Source organism: Belonocnema kinseyi, chromosome 7 (assembly GCF_010883055.1).
Source record: "Belonocnema kinseyi isolate 2016_QV_RU_SX_M_011 chromosome 7, B_treatae_v1, whole genome shotgun sequence".
NCBI lineage: Eukaryota > Metazoa > Arthropoda > Insecta > Hymenoptera > Cynipidae > Belonocnema > Belonocnema kinseyi.
Window position 1 is genome coordinate 137,604,586 of NC_046663.1, and position 17,696 is coordinate 137,622,281.

General features: G+C 32.0%; 2 protein-coding genes across 4 annotated transcripts in view; both read right to left on the reverse strand.

The window, feature by feature from the left end:
- The window catches only part of LOC117175999, a 15,538-nt gene extending 12,322 nt beyond the window's left edge, over positions 1–3,216 (reverse strand). For 2 of the 3 annotated variants that reach the window (XM_033365940.1, XM_033365938.1), the window contains exon 1: positions 2,464–2,709. In XM_033365940.1, coding sequence (XP_033221831.1) covers positions 2,464–2,469 — 6 coding nt within the window. In that variant the 5' untranslated portion in view covers positions 2,470–2,709. Of the gene's footprint in view, positions 1–2,463; positions 2,710–3,179 lie in introns of those variants that run through there. The other variant, XM_033365939.1, reaches the window with a different exon arrangement.
- The window catches only part of LOC117176000, a 126,327-nt gene that overhangs the window by 41,272 nt on the left and 67,359 nt on the right, over positions 1–17,696 (reverse strand). The window lies entirely within an intron of this gene.

Here is a 17,696-nt window from a genome sequence, read left to right on the forward strand (position 1 = left end):
CTTGCCTTTTTTTGCCATTCGTCCAGACTTTTGTTCGAACCCGCGTTGCCTAGCTTGTTAAGGCGCTGTAAATTTGAGGGCCTTCCCCGTTGCTTGCCCGTACCTGAGTCCGCTACCCTCCACACCCGGGTCGACTTCTCGGCACTTTCATCATCGATCCTGTCACTGCGATCAACATCACCCATCCCCCCACTTTCAATGCTTTCAGCAACGTCAGCTGTTGCAGCCACTACGGTTTTCTGCTCTGTGCGATCGTCCAGTAACTGTTGCCCTCTGGCGCCAATTTGTGGACTTCGCGTCGTCGGCATCCTACCTTACCCAAAGCTCCGTGACGTTTCCCGCCTTTATTTCTTACCTCTTGCCCCCCTGACCAAGCAACTATTTTTTCATTCCTATCCTCAAAAACTTCACACGCTCCAAATTTTCACTTCAAACCACTCACTTTCACCCTTCACACCTTTGCCTTCACGCACCCTTCTTCCTTTACACTCGATCTCCACACTTTCTGCCCTATTTAATGAAAAAATTTCTTTTAAATGTTCTAGATTATTTTTCGATACGTGTGAAATATTCAGAAATATTTTTTAGTTTTCTCAAGAATCTTATAGAGATTATATTTATACAAATTTAAAAACAAACTGATAATAATTCTTTTTTTTTATTCTCAATATTTAGAATTTAATTTCAGCTTGGATTCAAGTGTTCAAAATCTTGTGGCAAATAATTATTTAGAATTTTTAAATTGTGTTATCATTAATATTATTTTTCATTATTTATGTTACTAAAAAAGAATTCAATGTAAAAATTCTTTTTTATTTCGAGTAAATCTATTATGTTTATAAACATAATAAAACAAATCTTACGGAACGGCGGTGAGGAGAGGGATGTCCAAAGGAACTTTTGCGGTCTGTTACAGGGGGAAGGGGGTCGAAAAAGGTCTGAAATAATGTTACATAATATGTGAACACTCCTCTAACAAAAAATTTATAAATAAGGAAATGCAATCTTTTAGTTTCAGAAACCAAACGAATTCATCACAAAAAGCTTCCAAAGTGTAAGTCGTCTTTACAATTGAATGACTTTTTTCGAAATGGCCGACTTCAGTTGAAAAATACAAGCATAACCTATTGTTATTAAAATACTGTTAATATTCTTTAAAATCCAATGGTGTTTTTATCAGGGCCGCATTTAGGGTTGTGGGGGCCCTAGGGCCTTTAACGGTAACAAATAATTTTGTTAATAAATGCGTTTCTGTGATTTATTTTTAGTGGGGGCCCCGGGCCGCGGCCCCTAATATAAATGCGGCCCTGTTTTTTATTAACAATAGCAATTTTAGACGAAAAACGCTAACATACTAGTAGCATAATCAGAAATGGTTTAAAATTGTAAATCCTCTTTTACACCTAACGTTTTATTCAAAATAATCGATTTCCGGTGAAAAACTCGAGCTTGTTCTAAAATTGTTAAAAAATTATCTAGCAGTTTCTAATAAAAACAAAATAACAATGAAGATTGTTTAAGATTGTGAATCCTGTTTGAAACCAATATCGATGTTTCCGGTACATTAGAATTTTACAAAAAAATGTTATCTTTGAAATGTAATTTTTTGTAAATAATGAAATTTCCGGTACAAAACTCTAAACTTACCTAAGATTGTTCAAAACTTGAGAATCTTTTTTCAAACTAGTTAAAAGATTCTAAATTTTGTTCAACTTACCATAATTTTTACGTAAAATTACCAATTTGCGATATAAAACAACGTAACCTAAAATTGTCCAAAAAAATATGAATCTTCTTTAAAATCTAATCATTCTTGAATACAAATTCCAGTTTGCGAGAAAAGACACTAATCCAAATCGAAATTCTTCAAGCTTTTCAATGTTATTATTTTAAACAAAAATCATTGCATTTACATCCGCGCGAATTGCCAATGAACAGGCTCACCGAAAATGTGTTTATACTTCGCTCACTGAATTTCGGTGAAAGACAACGACATAACCTAAATTTGTGGTAAAATTGTAAATATATTTTTTGATCAAACTTTTAATTAAAAATACAAATAATTTACAACGAAAAACACTAAGATAACAGACAATTGTTCAATATTGTAAATCTTCTTCGAAGTATAATCATTTTTGTTTTAAAATGTCATTTTTTAGGTGTTAAACTCTATCGTAACCTGCAGTTGTTCAAAAATTGTGAACCTTTAGAATCTAATGATTAAAAAAAAGGAAATAATTCTTGAGAAAATTTTAATCTTCAAGGTACAATAGTTTTTGATTTAAATAACCATTTTTCGCATGTGAAAAGTCAAAAAAACCTACAACTGTTGAAAGTTGAGAATTTGTTTGATTTTTGTGCAAAAGTGCTAATTTCCGAAGAAAAACACTACTAAAACATGTAATATTTTCAATAATTTATTAGATAATTTGATAATGAAAAACGTCATTCAGAGACACTTACCACCATAGGCGACGATTTTTGCTACTGTGCAATCCCACTCGATTGTATCTTTGTGCAATTTTTTCATTGCGGCTACGTATTTGATTTCACATTTAAGGAAATTTACAGCGACAAATGTTTCAGCATCCCTTAATTTATCCATTTCTTCGTCATTGACCGGGTACTGCGCCATAAAATTTCTAAATCCTACTTGCACAACACCACTCATAAGTTTAAATAAAACACCTTCATCATCCCGAGGAAAAATTTTCCGCCGGTGGATTGACCTTTGACATTTTCATATAATTAAATACTTTCTTCACTTGAAAATCGTAGTCGGCAGGCACACGAGTTGTTTACGTCTGCTGAGACTGTTCACGACGCGTCTTTGTTTCAAACAATCTGAATGGAAATACTCGGACATGCTCGCGGAAAGCTGTAATTCAGATTCTTGGAACAATAAACTTTGCATTGTTTGGTTGAAATAAATCACGTGGCCTGCGAAAATTGCAACGATGCAAACGATTTATTTACCGTCGTTTCGTGAAATTTAAATTCCTTGGCTTGATTGATTTAATTTAAGCAAAACTTGATGCTCGTGCAATTTTGGGGTCGCTGATTTCGAATCCGAAATCCAAATTTTAATATTTAAAGTAGCGAATCAGGAAAAGCGGTCAGAAAATTCGAGAAGTGATTTTTTGCATAAAACCTGATACTTTTCAGTCCTTTGTACTTACTTGAATTCATTTGAATTTCTTTGAATTTATATAGAATTCTTTTGAATTTTTTTGATTTCGTTGAATTCTATGTAATCTTTTCATTCTTGTTACTTGGAATGCTTTCAACGATTTCGGATTCTTTTAAACTATTTGAAGTTCATGGAAGCCTTCTATATTCATCATTTTGAAGTCCTTGGAATTCCCCAAATTATCTGGATTCAAGGAATTATAAGAAGTAAATCTTAAAAAAACTAGCTGTGAATTCGATCTCGAGTGTTTCCACTTTATTTATATTTATACTTATATGGTGCTCATTTGACGAGCACTTTGCTTCCTCATAGAGGAAGCACTAGTGTTTTTTTTAATAATAGACAAATTAAAGTTTTTATTTTGATCAATTTACGAATAGAAATATACAAAAAATACAAAATTATTAAATAATAAAAGATTATAACATAATACAAAAAATGTTCAAAATACAATGATAAATCAGACAAATCAAATATTATCTTTCAAATAGTTATTTTTCGAGCTAGACAAGGCAAGGGAAAAATTCGGTTACATTCTTTTCCTTTCCCAACTTTATGATTTTTTATTAAAATTGGTCAGAATTATTTTATTTGAAAATTTATGATCAAAACGTCAATTTTACTCATACTTCAACTTTGATTTATGTTGATGAAAAAAGTTCTTCTTTTAAAAAGATATGTTTAAAATATTACGAATGAGCATAACTTCCTTACTGTTCAATAAAGTGTATTAATATTATAGGTCAATCGGTTTATCTCGAACCAAGGAATCTTTTATATTCTAGTATCAACTTTGAATTGTGTAAATGAAAAAAGATTTACTATATAAAACCGTTTTTTCAAATATTATGAATTACGATAGCTTTCTTAATTTTCAATAAAATGTATCAATATTATAGGTCAATCGATTCGTCTCAAATCAATTCATCTTTTCTATTTTTGCATCAACTTTAAATTAGGAGAATGAAAAAACTTTTACTATAAAAATCGATTTTTATTATAATATAAATGACCATAACTTCCTTACTCTTGAACAAAATGTATTAATATTATAGTTCAATCGATTCGTCTCAGAACAATGAATATTTTATATTGTTTCATCAACTCTGAATTGTGTTAATGAAAAAAGTTTTACTATAAAAAACTGATTTTAGAAATTTTATAAAGTGCTAAAAAAATTGCAATAAATATTTTTAGAAATCCTTGTGTCAGTTTCAAGATATTAGTAGTAAAAATAAGCCCTCGAAATTTAAGCAATATATCTGCAATTGCTTTAAAGTTATCGTGTTCAGGAAAAAGCGTGACATCCACACATCCACACAACACTCCACACACACACACACACACACACACATCCGGACAATTGCTGAGAACATCGTGTTAGGCATTTTTAAATAGAGGAACGTTCAATTAAATGAATCTAGAAATTTCGAAAATGTTACCATTGCAAAGCTTCCTCTGTGAGGAAACAATTGTCCGGATTGTCCGGATGTGTGTGTGTGTGTGTGTGTCACGTTTTTTGTGAACACGATAACTTGAAAACGGTTTCAGATATATTGATAAACTTTGGAGGGCTTATTTTTACTACTAATATCTTGAAACTGACACAAGGATTTCTAAAAATATTTATTGCAATTTTGTTTAGCACTTTATAAAGTTTTTAAAATCAGTTTTTTATAGTGAATCTTTTTTCATTAACATAATTCAAAGTTAATGAAACAATATAAAATATTCCTTGTTTTGGGACGAATCGATTGACCTATAATATTAATACATTTTGTTCAAGAGTAAGGAAGTTATGGTCATTTATATTATATTAAAAATCGATTTTTATAGTAAAAGTTTTTTCATTCTCATAATTTAAAGTTGATGCAAGAATAGAAAAGATGAATTGATTTGAGACGAATCGATTGACCTATAATATTGATAAATTTTATTGAAAAGTAAGAAAGCTACGGTAATTTATAATATTTGAAATACGGTTTTTTATAGCACAACTTTTTCCTTTAACGTAATTAAAAATTGATGTAAAAATAAAAAGATTTCTTGGTTTAAGGAAAATCGATTGACCTATAATATTTATACATTTTATTGAAGAAAGAGTAGAGAAGTTATGGTCATTTATATTATATTAAAAATCGATTTTTATAGTAAAAGTTTTCTCCTTATAATTTAAATTGAGCTTTAATATTGATACGTTTTATTAAAGAGTAAGGAAGTTATGGTCATTTATATTATATTAAAAATCGAGTTTCATAGTAAAAATTGTATCATTCTCATAATTTAAAGTTGGTGCAAGATATAGAAAAGATGTTTTAATTGGAGACGATTCGATTCAAATATAATATTGATACACTTTATTGAAAAGTAAGGAAGTTATTTTCATTCATAATATTTAAAATATCTGTTTTAAACAGCAGAACTTTTTAAATCTACATAAATTCAAGTTAATGTATGAATAGAATACACTGTTTGATCATGAATTTTATCATAAAACAATTGTGATAAATTTTGTAAAAAAATCATAAAGATGGGGAAGAGATAGGGTGCGACAGAAATTACCCATTCCCTTTTCCCCTCTTCTCCCTTTTTTCAAAAAATTATCTTTTTTCTTCTGTTTTCAAGAAACTTTTACTTTTTTTTTGCTCCAAAGTTAGTTTTTTGTTGTTGGAAATACTACGATTACTTTTATGGTGTATTCTTTGGATTGGAAATTCAAATATTCTGTTCAAAGTTGAATCTTCAACTATTTGGCTGAAAATTAACTTTTTATTGAATATTAATGTGTTTTTTTGAAAATTAATCTTCTTGTTATAAAATTCAATTATTTGACTAACAATTTAATAATTTTTTGGGAAAGTCATTTTTTTCTGTTGAAAATTTAACTACTTTGGTATAAAATTCAACTATTTGGTAAACAATTAACTTTTTTGTTAAAGTTTATCGTGATTTGTTGACAATTTATCTTTTTAAGCTTCCAGCTCGAAAAATAACGATTTTAAATATAATATTTGATTTGTCTGATTTATCATTGTATTTTGAAAATTCTATGTATTATGTTATAATCTTGTATTATTTAATGATTTTGTATTTTTTTGCATTTCTATTCGTAAATTGATCAAAATAAAAACTTTAATTTGTCTATTATTTTAAAAAAAACACTAGTGCTTCGTCTATGAGGAAGCAAATACATTTTCTGACGGGAAGAAAAGTGGTCGTAAAATGAGCACCATATAAATATAAATATAAATAAAGTGGAAACACTCGAGATCGAATTCACAGCTAGTTTTTCTATGTAGCTTGTCGATGCACTGACTGTTTTCGATCGACTAGTCATCAGTTTTTTAAAAACTTTATTTAAAATTCTAGCTTTCGTCCAGCGACGCCAGACCTCATCAGGATTAAATACAATGTTTGGAAAGAACGTCTAATTGTAGTGTATACGAAAAGATGATGTTAGAAAATCGTAAAATTGATGATTGCAAAAAGAGTTTTTTTGTGTTTAAAAGAAAACTCCTTTGTTCTTCATTTGCAACGTCACTCCTGGACAGGCGGAAGCATTTTTTATATAAACTTAAACAATTTCGGCGGCAGTTTTAATGGCCCTTAAGTACAATTATGCACGTAAAGCAAAAATTAGAAAATTGTTTAAATTCTCTTTTCAAATTGTTGATCTTGACGCTGTTGATAACACTGATAGTTCACAAGATGTCACTGATGCCATACCATTGAGCTTGCAACCAGTGGAATGCACATTTACAAAAGAAAGCTTGAATGAAACTTTGGGCATCGAGTTGTTCCGATGAGGACAATCCGAAAATAATTACTGCTCATTTAGAGGAGGACCCCGCTCTTTTCAACTATGAACTAGATAATGATTATGCGAACTCTTTTGCTAGCAGCAGCGACGATGATGCTAATAATGATGATGAAAATGATGAGATTTTTTATTATGGAAATGCAGTTTTCGAAATAGAGCAGAAGATTACATAGACGAGTTGCAGGTGATCAATTTACAAAGACTGAATTTAATGTAATCTATTTGACAAATGCCCCATTTCTTTAGGATGGTCCATCTCCCGATCGCTTATATGCATTATTCCAGATCGTCTAGATTTATTCCTCTGGTTATTAACTTTGTTTATTAACTTTGGTAATCTTCATAATCAGTTGTACTTTTATACGTAGTGTGTTTTCAAATTGCAATATATACTCTGGTTTTGCCAATGTCGCACAAAAATTATTCGATAGTGTTGTTACGTCTTGCCATGCTGAGAACCTCAGTGCGAGACGCAAATCGTCAGTCCATCGAAAACTGTCGAAAAATGTGTGGCGCTTTGGACTTCATCATAAAATTACGTCGCACAGCCCCTAATTTTTCTCTAGTACGGACAAGTTCTTTATGAACAACAAAAATATGTTGTTTTTTCCATTAAAAACGATGTCTTAGAAAAGTAATCTGCCCTTAATTTATCCTGCTACAGCTTTTAGAAATTTCAAACATTACAAACATAAATTCAAAGTTAAAATGTGGGCCTGCTATTTCAGATCTTGAATTTTTTTACAGGAGTGTGTAAACTTACATCGTTCCACGCAGATCGAATAATCTCCATCGTATCACGATTCAAAATTACACCAACATTTTTGAAATGTATCAATGGACAATTGAATACAAAATTTGTATTCATACACCTTTTTTCTGCTGAGGCCTTAGTTCTTGAAATATCGTACCTTAACTATCAATTATAACGCTAGAAAAACGCATTCGCAGAAAATTCGCGCTACGCACTACACTATCGCAAGTTATAAATTCGCCACATTAAAATAGAGTCGCTTATGTCATGGAAAGCTGACAAGTATCAGGCTGAGGCGATACTGAACTGTCAAGCCAACAGGAAGAGAAAGCAGTTCTTTTAATTGTGTTATTTTTTCATTCTTGAGAATCACTGTCAAGTTTTCGAAACTACGAAAAATTTGGTTGATAGACACATATTTTTGGATCGAATTCAGAAAGTTTTTCCCTATTGGAAGTTTCATTAGCGCCAGATCTGGGCCAGATAAGCCTTTGCAGACTAGACAGTGTAAACATAGCCAGTCCTGCGCTAGACCTGACATTAGACTTCCATCCAAATTTTTCGACGCAAGATCTACACAGTAACCATTTTGGTATGTGATTCTATTGAATTGCTATAATTCCAGAGATTTTATTAAAAAGTCCAAATGATCTTCTAAAATCTTGAGAAAATTACAAAAATATACGTAATCATGGCTGGTTGTGCTTAAATGTTTACAATGACAGCCAATGCCTGTTTTGTGATCAATTTGCTTTATATTCACAACTATTTACAATTAGTATTCTTCCGCTCTTATGGATCGAAACCTCTTTATTTTAAAGGCCCCTTGAGTATTTAAAATGTGCGTGTATGGATCCGGATCCTTAAGCATTTAAAACGTCCAGGTTCATACCCACACCTTCAAGAAAGAAATTAATACGTCCGGGTCCAGACTCGTACCTTTGAGAATTTAGAAGGTCAAAACTTAGTTCTCAAAGAATTGAAAAGATTCGGACTTGAAAAGTCCAAGACGGCATGAGGACCTTCAAAACTAGAATTAAACTTAAAAGGTTACGATTCCTGTCCCCAGCTTCCGTCGAAGTTTGCCAATCATTTCTATAGCAGATAAAGTGATAATCATAAAAAAGCTCTGAAGACTTCACGTGATATTTTAACCATGTTTTCGTAAGAGCTGAAACTTTAACACGGGACTATAATTTAGCTAGACCCTTACCCTACACCGAAAAGCTTTAAATGATTTGTGGATGGTCCCACCTTTATTTCAAAAGTTGCTTCAGTTTGTAAGGTTATACTGGCTTACATCCCTGCTGGGATTGCTGTCTCATTTTAAGATTCGAAAATTCGGATAAAGTACCCTGCGAATGGTACAGAGTAGAATTTTCGAAGAAACACCTGGAAAAAGCTGGACACTATTTTTTATGTCTCCCTCTCCAGCAGCAGTTAATAGATTTAGCTCAGAGTAAATATTACGAAAAATTCCGAAAAACGAACGATGAACAAAGTGACATTATAAATGGAAAATATTATAAAGCATAGAGAGAGGCGAATGTTATTGGACACAACGATATTACAATTCAGTGGTTCACGAACGGAATAAAGACCTTTAATTCAGCTAGACCTTCAATCTGGGCAGTTTTAGTACAGATCAATGAATTGCCTCACAGGTTAAGAAAAGACCATATTATCTGTTGTTCCATATGGTTTGTTTCTAAGGGACCACCCATGAACATTTTTCTCCGACCACTAATCGAGAAGCTGATAGAATTGCATGAGAACGGGTTTGAAACTGCAACTTAATTGATCCAGAAACTATCAGAATAAAAGTAAATACACTTATTGCACCCGTCGATTCTGTTGCGCGACTTGCAATTCAAAACATTAAACAATACAATAAAAAATGTGGCTGCTCGTATTGCATTATTCCAGGAGAGGTGATACGTTTGGAAAGGGTACGACCCGAGTATATTGCGGATGTACATGCAGCACGATCTTTGGTTCAACATAAACGAGATTGTGAGAGAATTGTTAACACACCTACATCCGAGGATGTGAACGGTGTAAAAGGACCATCTGTGGTTCAACTCTTACCAATTTTCCACATTATCTGGTCATTCCCGCCCGAATATTTACATTCGGTGGCTGAAGGTGTCACAGAATTGTTTATTGATGGTTTTTTTCATACTGCAAATCATACCAAGTCGTGGTACTTAGGACGAGATATCACAAATATCGACAATCTTCTTCTGCAGATTAAACCCCCGACGGAAATCACGCGATGTCCTCGGACTGTAACAGAATGCGCGCACTGGAAGGCTTCGGAGTGAAAAAATTTTCATATTTACTATTCCCTGCTGTGATTGAAATCATTTTTGCCTAAAAAGTACTACGAGCATTGATTTCTGTTTGTATACAGTATACAGGTTTTCCTAAAAGAAAAATCACAGATGAGGAATATACTGCAGCTTCGGCAGCAATTCGATTGTTTGTTCTCCGCATAGAATCGCTTTATGGGAAAGAATATATGAGATTCAATGTTCATATATTTCTGCACATACCAAAAAGCATTAGAAACTTTGATGCCCTTTGGGCCTGGTCGACGTTTCCCTTCGAGCATTACAACGGAGTTCTAAAACGTTTATTCAAGGGAACTCAATATCTTCCGGATCAGATTGCAAAATTTTATACAAGATATAAACACGTTAAACTATCGTCGAAAGTATTCAGTAAACCTAATTGCAGCTTAAGAGGAAAATCCTTATTTTAGCGTCTCATAAAAGAAATGAAGGTCAAACGTTGCATTGAATATGGACCAGATTTAAAAGTATTTGGATTCTAAAGAGATGTACGAATCACACAGCTTGAAAAATTATTGATTCAAAACCTTCTCGAAGAAGAAGTAATAGAAGAAGCTCAGTTTTTTGAACGTTTTATCTACAAGCACACTCTCTTTCATGTCGATTCTCATGCAAAACTTATCAAACGGAAAAATTGTGTGGTGCAAATACTGAATGGAGATTTTGTGACTATAACGAAGCTTCTTTCTGTAAAAACTGTTCATAATAATTCGGAGAAGCAAGTCATTCTTGGAAAAAAAAATTAGAAGAAACAGGAGAAACTGTTTGCCAGGGTCAGAGATTTTCCTCGTCCGAGTTTGCATTTGTAGTACGCGAGACTGAAAATATAATTCCTTTATTACCTTCAACGATTTCAAAAAATTGTGTGTGCATAACATACGCACAGGAGAACATGAACGTAATTCCACTTGTAAATACAGTGTAAACTGATTAATTCAAGCGAACATTTGGTCGATTTCTTCAGAAAAAGGTAAATCATTTTGTAATAATTGAGTGTAAATACTACTTTTATCCATGATTAAACTCAACATTTTTCAAGAAGCATCTTAACAAAATTTTAAAAATGAGACATGAATAATCTACAATATGAGATATTAAACTATCAACAATAAAGTACCTTCAGAATGAAACTTCTAAAATAATATGCTTTAAATTGTAAACTGTTTGAAGTTGGTGTATTAGGGATTCTATCAAATTAAACTCAACACCAGATAACTCCACACAGCTGATTCTAAAATAATGTGAGATTTTTAAATTGAAATAATGAAAAATCATTTGATTTGCTTTTATGTTCTCATGCATAATTTTATTGTGTCGAATTTATTTTATAACCTTGTGTACAGTTTTACGGTGTGGGATTTAATTATGTAGGGTTTTGAAATTTTGTTTTCTTAATTATCTTGTGCTGAACTTTCTCATGCTCATTTTTATTATGTAGGCATTATATAAATTCAAAAAATTTGCTCTTATCAATTAAATTAAAAGACTTTCTGCTATTTAAGCTAAAGAACTTTTAGATATCAAATTAAATGTTTCTAAATTATAAAAATACTGAAAATACATTAATTGACATTCAAGAACTTGTGTATTTTAGTATTAAATTTAGTAATTTTTTCTTCGTATTACTTTAAAGGTCCTTCTTGCAAACCACTTTCAAAACGTATTATTTTTTTCTAGGTTTCAAGAAACCCTCTGCGAATCAACAAAGGGCTATGAAACCAATATTAAAGGGCAGAGATGTGGTTGCTCATAGGCACCATTTCGAATTAAGAAAACCGCCACACACAAATTCATGTTTTATCATTAACGAGAAAACTTGCTACTACATTTCAAAAAGTATTCCTCTATCTGAGTAATTGTATGAATGTCCAATCCCATGCTTGCATCGGTGGAACTAACCTTGCTGAACTCATCAGCAAACTCGACTATGGGTATCATGTCATTTCCGGAACGTTAGGGAGTCTTTAGTAAATTCAAAATTTAAATTTAAAATGTTTTCGCATCAGATTTTCTTTTAATTTAGAGTATCTAGTGACCTGAGAAAATGAAATGATGGAAATATGTGAGCACATCCGAGAAATCTGTGGAGGTAAATTGAAGTTCGAAATTTTTATTTCCTGCGTGAAATTATTATTATAACATTATTAGATACAATGGCGAAAGCGCGAGACTCGTTAAACATTGTCAATTTATTACTAGCCATTTAGAAGCTCGGCAATCGTTAATAATTTACTAACCAAAGTATGGTGCAAGAAACATAAATTTGTTTACTAAATCAGGCTGAAAGTTAAACTCAGAGAAATTTCTTCTGCGGTTTTTTGTGTGCGTTATTTCTGCTGTTCGTTTTCTGACCTGTTTCTGCCAATTTTGTCGATAAGTTTGTTATTTACAAGCATGGCGTTTGGAAAAAGAATGTTGTATTTTCTCTTGTAAATTTGACGGCATTTGATTTAAAACTGTTCAGCTTTTTATATTTAGGAATTCAAATAAAAGAATATTTAAGAAAAAAAAACATGACATTTTTATACGTTTGAGAAAGAACAATTGAACATTAATGTATTTGAAAACTATAATTTGGGAATTTAAGTATTATAAACTGAATAATTAAAAAATGGCCTTAGAAATGTAACTGTTTTAAATATAGGTATTCTAAAGTGCACAATTTTGAAATTAAAATTTATATTAATGAAACATTTGAAACTGAAGATTTCAATAAAAAAATTAAACTGAAAAAGCCCCTGTTTTATCCTTACGTTCTTACGTACATAATTACTAAATTCATTGTATCAGAAGGTCTATAATTGCCATTACAGTCTGTGATGCTTGTCAAATTTTAACTTAAAGTTGATTTTTTTGTCCGGTTTGAACACGAAACGATTATCTGGTATTACAAATTCCTTTCAGTTATCACTTTTTGATTATCGCCGCAAACTGTAAGTGCAAAAACCGGCCTGTCATTTTTTGCGTGTCATTTTTTTCTGTCGTATTTTTCCTGTCATCATTTTCCTGTAATTTTTCCTGTCGTCGCAAAAAAATAACAGGCCTGTCATTTTTTTCGTGTCATACCTTTTTGTAAGGGCTACTTTGTCTTTTGTTTTTTCTTGGTTTGACTATTTACTGAGAGGTGGTTTTTTGTACATAGGGGTGGTTTTTTAAACATTTTTTGTGACGCATTCAAGAGCCCAAAAAAGGCCCGAAATTCTGTCGTATTAGATTAAATTTATTTTTTAATTTGTATACAGGGTGTACCAGACTTAATTGACAGGACTTATAGAGCTGTATAAAACTAAACAAAATAAATAGAAAATTCCTTTTCCAAAAATCAGTTCAAGTCTTAGTTTATGAGTTATAAAATATTTAAGCTGGGCCAATCAGGAATGCGGTATAAAGAGCCGACTGTCTGTGAGCGGGAGTCCAAAGTAGTGTTCTTGAAGTAAGCGCCGAGTAGGCATAGCGATATTTATTATACCGCATTCCTGATTGGTCCCGCTTAAATATTTCATAACTCAAAAACTAAAACTTCAACTAATTTTTGGAAAAGGAATTTTCGATTTATTTTTTTATTTTTATACAGCTATATAAGTCCGGACACTTGCGTCTGGTACATCCTGCTTAAGTGAGCCCGCACCTCCACTAGAAATTTGTATTTTCAAAAAAGTAGTGGAGCGCAAAAATCGACACTACAGCCCAGGAACAGCTAAAAAAAGTTCAAACTTTTGATAAAAATAAATTTGGGAATTTCGATTGTGGACGTGCTAGCATTTGCCTTTTAATTATTTATTTTACTTTAAGCGAGCAATGAAGACAATTTTAACCCAAAGGTTGCAAAGTCTGAAAGCAGGAAAATTGCCCAATCCCTTAAAGCAGCCACTAAAAATCCAAGCACAAGTTCACGAAGCTGAAAATGCGGTGAAAGTTATGAAGAAAGTTAAAGATATTCAGGTTAGACTTAGTTTAGAATGAGACAGAAACTAAAAAGTTATAGATTGTAAATAATTTATTTCTAACCGCTTTAGACTTTTAAAAGAAAAGCGGGAACTTCAGTTGCACCAAAAACAGCTGTACCAATGAAAGCCGTAAATCAGAATTTATTGCAATTAAATACTGATGCAGTCGAATTAAAGAAGAACATTCCGACGGGGAAGTGGAAATCAAGGAATTATTAAAGAATGCAGTGAGTAGCAACGAAGGCACTCATCCTGTGGTTATGAAGAAAGTGAGTTTTTGAATTTTGCAAACTACCCTCTAGATTTTTTCATTTTAGCAAAAAAATACAGTCATAAATTATGTTCTGTTTAAAATAAAATTGTTTAGAGGTTCCGCTAGGCCGTCCTAAGTCTGTAAAAAAATTTTCTCAGTTTTCACAAAGTTTGGCGACGTCTCTACGATATCGTTACGACAACTTTAAGACATCCTATGTCCATGTCGTTTCGGTGTCTTTGCGATATCGTAAAGACATCGTCAAATCATACGACTTATTTACAATATCGCAAAGACACCGAAACAACATGGACATAGGATGTCTAAAAGTTGTCGTAAAGATGTCGTAACGACGTCGTAGAGACGTCGCCAAACTTTGTGCCCACTGGGTATTCTCCATAATGAATAAATTTAAAAGGTTTATGCCGAGTGACAAAAAAAATCTTGAATTTCGAAAGGCATCAAAATTACACATTTTTAATGGTTTAAAGATTCTTATAGTACTTTAAAATGAATTCATATATATATTTTTTTTACATAAAAAGGATGCGAGCTTGTTATCTAATGTCGATTTTGGGGCAATCCTGCATTTTTGTAAGATTTTAAGTTTTTTTTTAGCATTCCACTATTGCACCACAAACATCCGTACTTAACAAAGTCTTAAATTTAGAATTATTAAAATTAAGCACCGATGAAATTGAATCGGACAAAGAAAATTCCGATCGCGAAGTTGAAATATACGAATTAAAAAAGAAAATTCGAAGGCTAGAAAATGAATCACTATCTAAAGATGTAAAGATTTCCGAAATGATGGATATGAATTTAAATCTACAACGTAAACTAAATTCATACGAGCAGAGCGGTAATAGTTCAAAATTCGTTTATCAGAGCACAGGAAATGCTACTCCCGTGGGTGCTGAAAAGGATGGAAAAGTAAGCGAAAATAACGTCTCATTTTTTGAGACTAAACATTTTCTGATTCATTTTTTGTATTTTTGTAGATCCATCTTGGACGAAACGTGTACATATCCAAAAGTAAGTACACCAAAGTACTCTTCGGTGCTTTAACACCAGCTTTATATTTTAAGTTGTTGGCTCTTCAGTTTTTTGGGCGAGATGTATTAATGGCCAGTTCATCAGTGGAAAAGTGTCCAACAGGACGAGGAAGATAAATAATAAGGCTAGACCTGCACTGAACCCTCGCGTCTTACTTGCTTTTGAAGGTATAAACGAAAAAATTTAATATTAAATGTACTCTGAATTTCACTTTTGAACTAATTTTTGACTTAAATATTACATTTTTTCATATATATATGCAATTTGGGCAAAAACTGCAAAACCACCACTAAACGAGGTACAAATTCAATATTTTATGTGCCAAGCACCAAGGCTTATTTAACACTAAAAAATACGTTTTAAAATTGCACTTCAAAGTGTAAATTTCCACATATAAAATGTCACTTTAGATGCAATAAAATTACAGGTTAGAAAGCAAATTTCCACATGTTGTCTAGAATGACGTCTCTTACAGGTTTAATTCTATGACTCTTCATGAATTCATACGACGTGTTGAAAATCACTACGTTCAGAGTGTGTAAAAAAAGGACTAACGCTCTACATTGTAAAATTCCCCAGACTGGTAAAATTACCGACTGCGCATAAATTTGTATTTTCTGACGAAAATTTTTCCCCTTCATAGTGATTATAGATTTGTCCGTATAATATTCCACATTTGTGTAATTTTCGCGATAGAGCTTTTTTTCGCTCGTTTGTTCGCGTGTTATGAGCGAACGTACATTTTAGTTTACAAACTTTATAGCTCACTTTCGGCGAAAGCATTAATGCGAGTGACTGATTTTAAATTATAAATTTTATGCCATATAAGCTTCCGCAACTATAAATATATTCTTAATATGATCTTATTGATTTAAGTATCTGAAGTTAGGCTGATATTTTGGAGAAATTTTCCACTTTCAGTTGTTTTATTTAACGTCACATATTAAATTTCAATTCAGTTGAGAATTTTACTTTTGTACAATTTTAGACATTTCTATACTAATTTCACGCCGCTGTGCGTGAGACCACTTTTTACATACGTTTAGCGTACTAAAATTCCACAACCTTTTGTTACAGTGTTACCGAATTAAGACGCCGACACCTTAAAAAAGACCTGAGTAAGGAAGTATACGTCTCTCTCTCTCTCTCTCTATTTCTCTCTCTCGCAATGATTCAACAATACATTCTTTTTTTCTAACTCAACAAAATAATCATATTAAAAACGTTTGTCCATTCCCAAAGCTCTCACCCAGTCTGGTGAGGAAACAAATCTGGGGGATAAGAGTTAGCCTCAAAATAAATCGAACAACGAAACTATGGAGGATCCGGCTCAACCTATCGACGATCCGTCTGGTCGTATCGAAGATTCTACTGATATAATCGAGGACCCGACCGATCCTGAGGTAAGAGAAATTGGTTATTTTTTAAAGAACCAATAAAACAACTTCACAAACGATAATTTTGCAATAAAGACTAGAATATTTTTTCATCAGGTTGCAGGGAACTTTGATATTGTGCTTTCCAAAGGTATTGAGGAAGAAATTTTTGAAGATGATCACATTTAATAACTTTAACAGAAAGGCGAAGGTTCGAGCATTCATGATAAAAATCCAGACTCTGTGGAAGCAGAAGAAAGTGATATCGACGATGGATGTTGAAGATAAGATTTTTTTTACACTTGAAATCGAGAATCTTCTCGGGGTAAAATAATATTGTTTTTGAAAGGAAATTAGGCCGTACGTTTTTTTCGCGCTTTGCACTACAAATTTTATTATGAAGTTGTGCGTATTCGAATTTTGTGCTTTGTTTTCCGAAAAAAAAATCTTCAAAACTTTAACTTTTGACCAAACTAATATATTTATAATATTATTTTAGTTTTCATAGGTTTTATTGTCCTCTTCTGAAATCCTTTGGAAACCATAAAACACGTTCAAATTTAACAAAAAGAATTAAAGGCCATAGGATGCCAATTTAAGAGAAAATTGGGCATCCCTGGCTGGATTTTAGGGAATTTTTAAAATCAACAATAATTAATTGTTTAAATGATTACATAATAGTTTTAAAAAGTTACTACTTGAAACAATGACCAACTATTACATTTTATTAGGAATATACGATTATTTTTTACATTTTTTGGGAAAAAATAATTTAATAAAATACATTTATTTAAACAGTTAAAAATGTTTAAACAATCATAGAGGGTACGTAGATTGTCTATTAGTGATTATTTGTATTTAAAAGATGACAGAAAATACTGAAGATTATCAATAATACATAAAAATGTAATTTTTCTATTTTGGGTCACAGTTAGGGCGCTGTGAG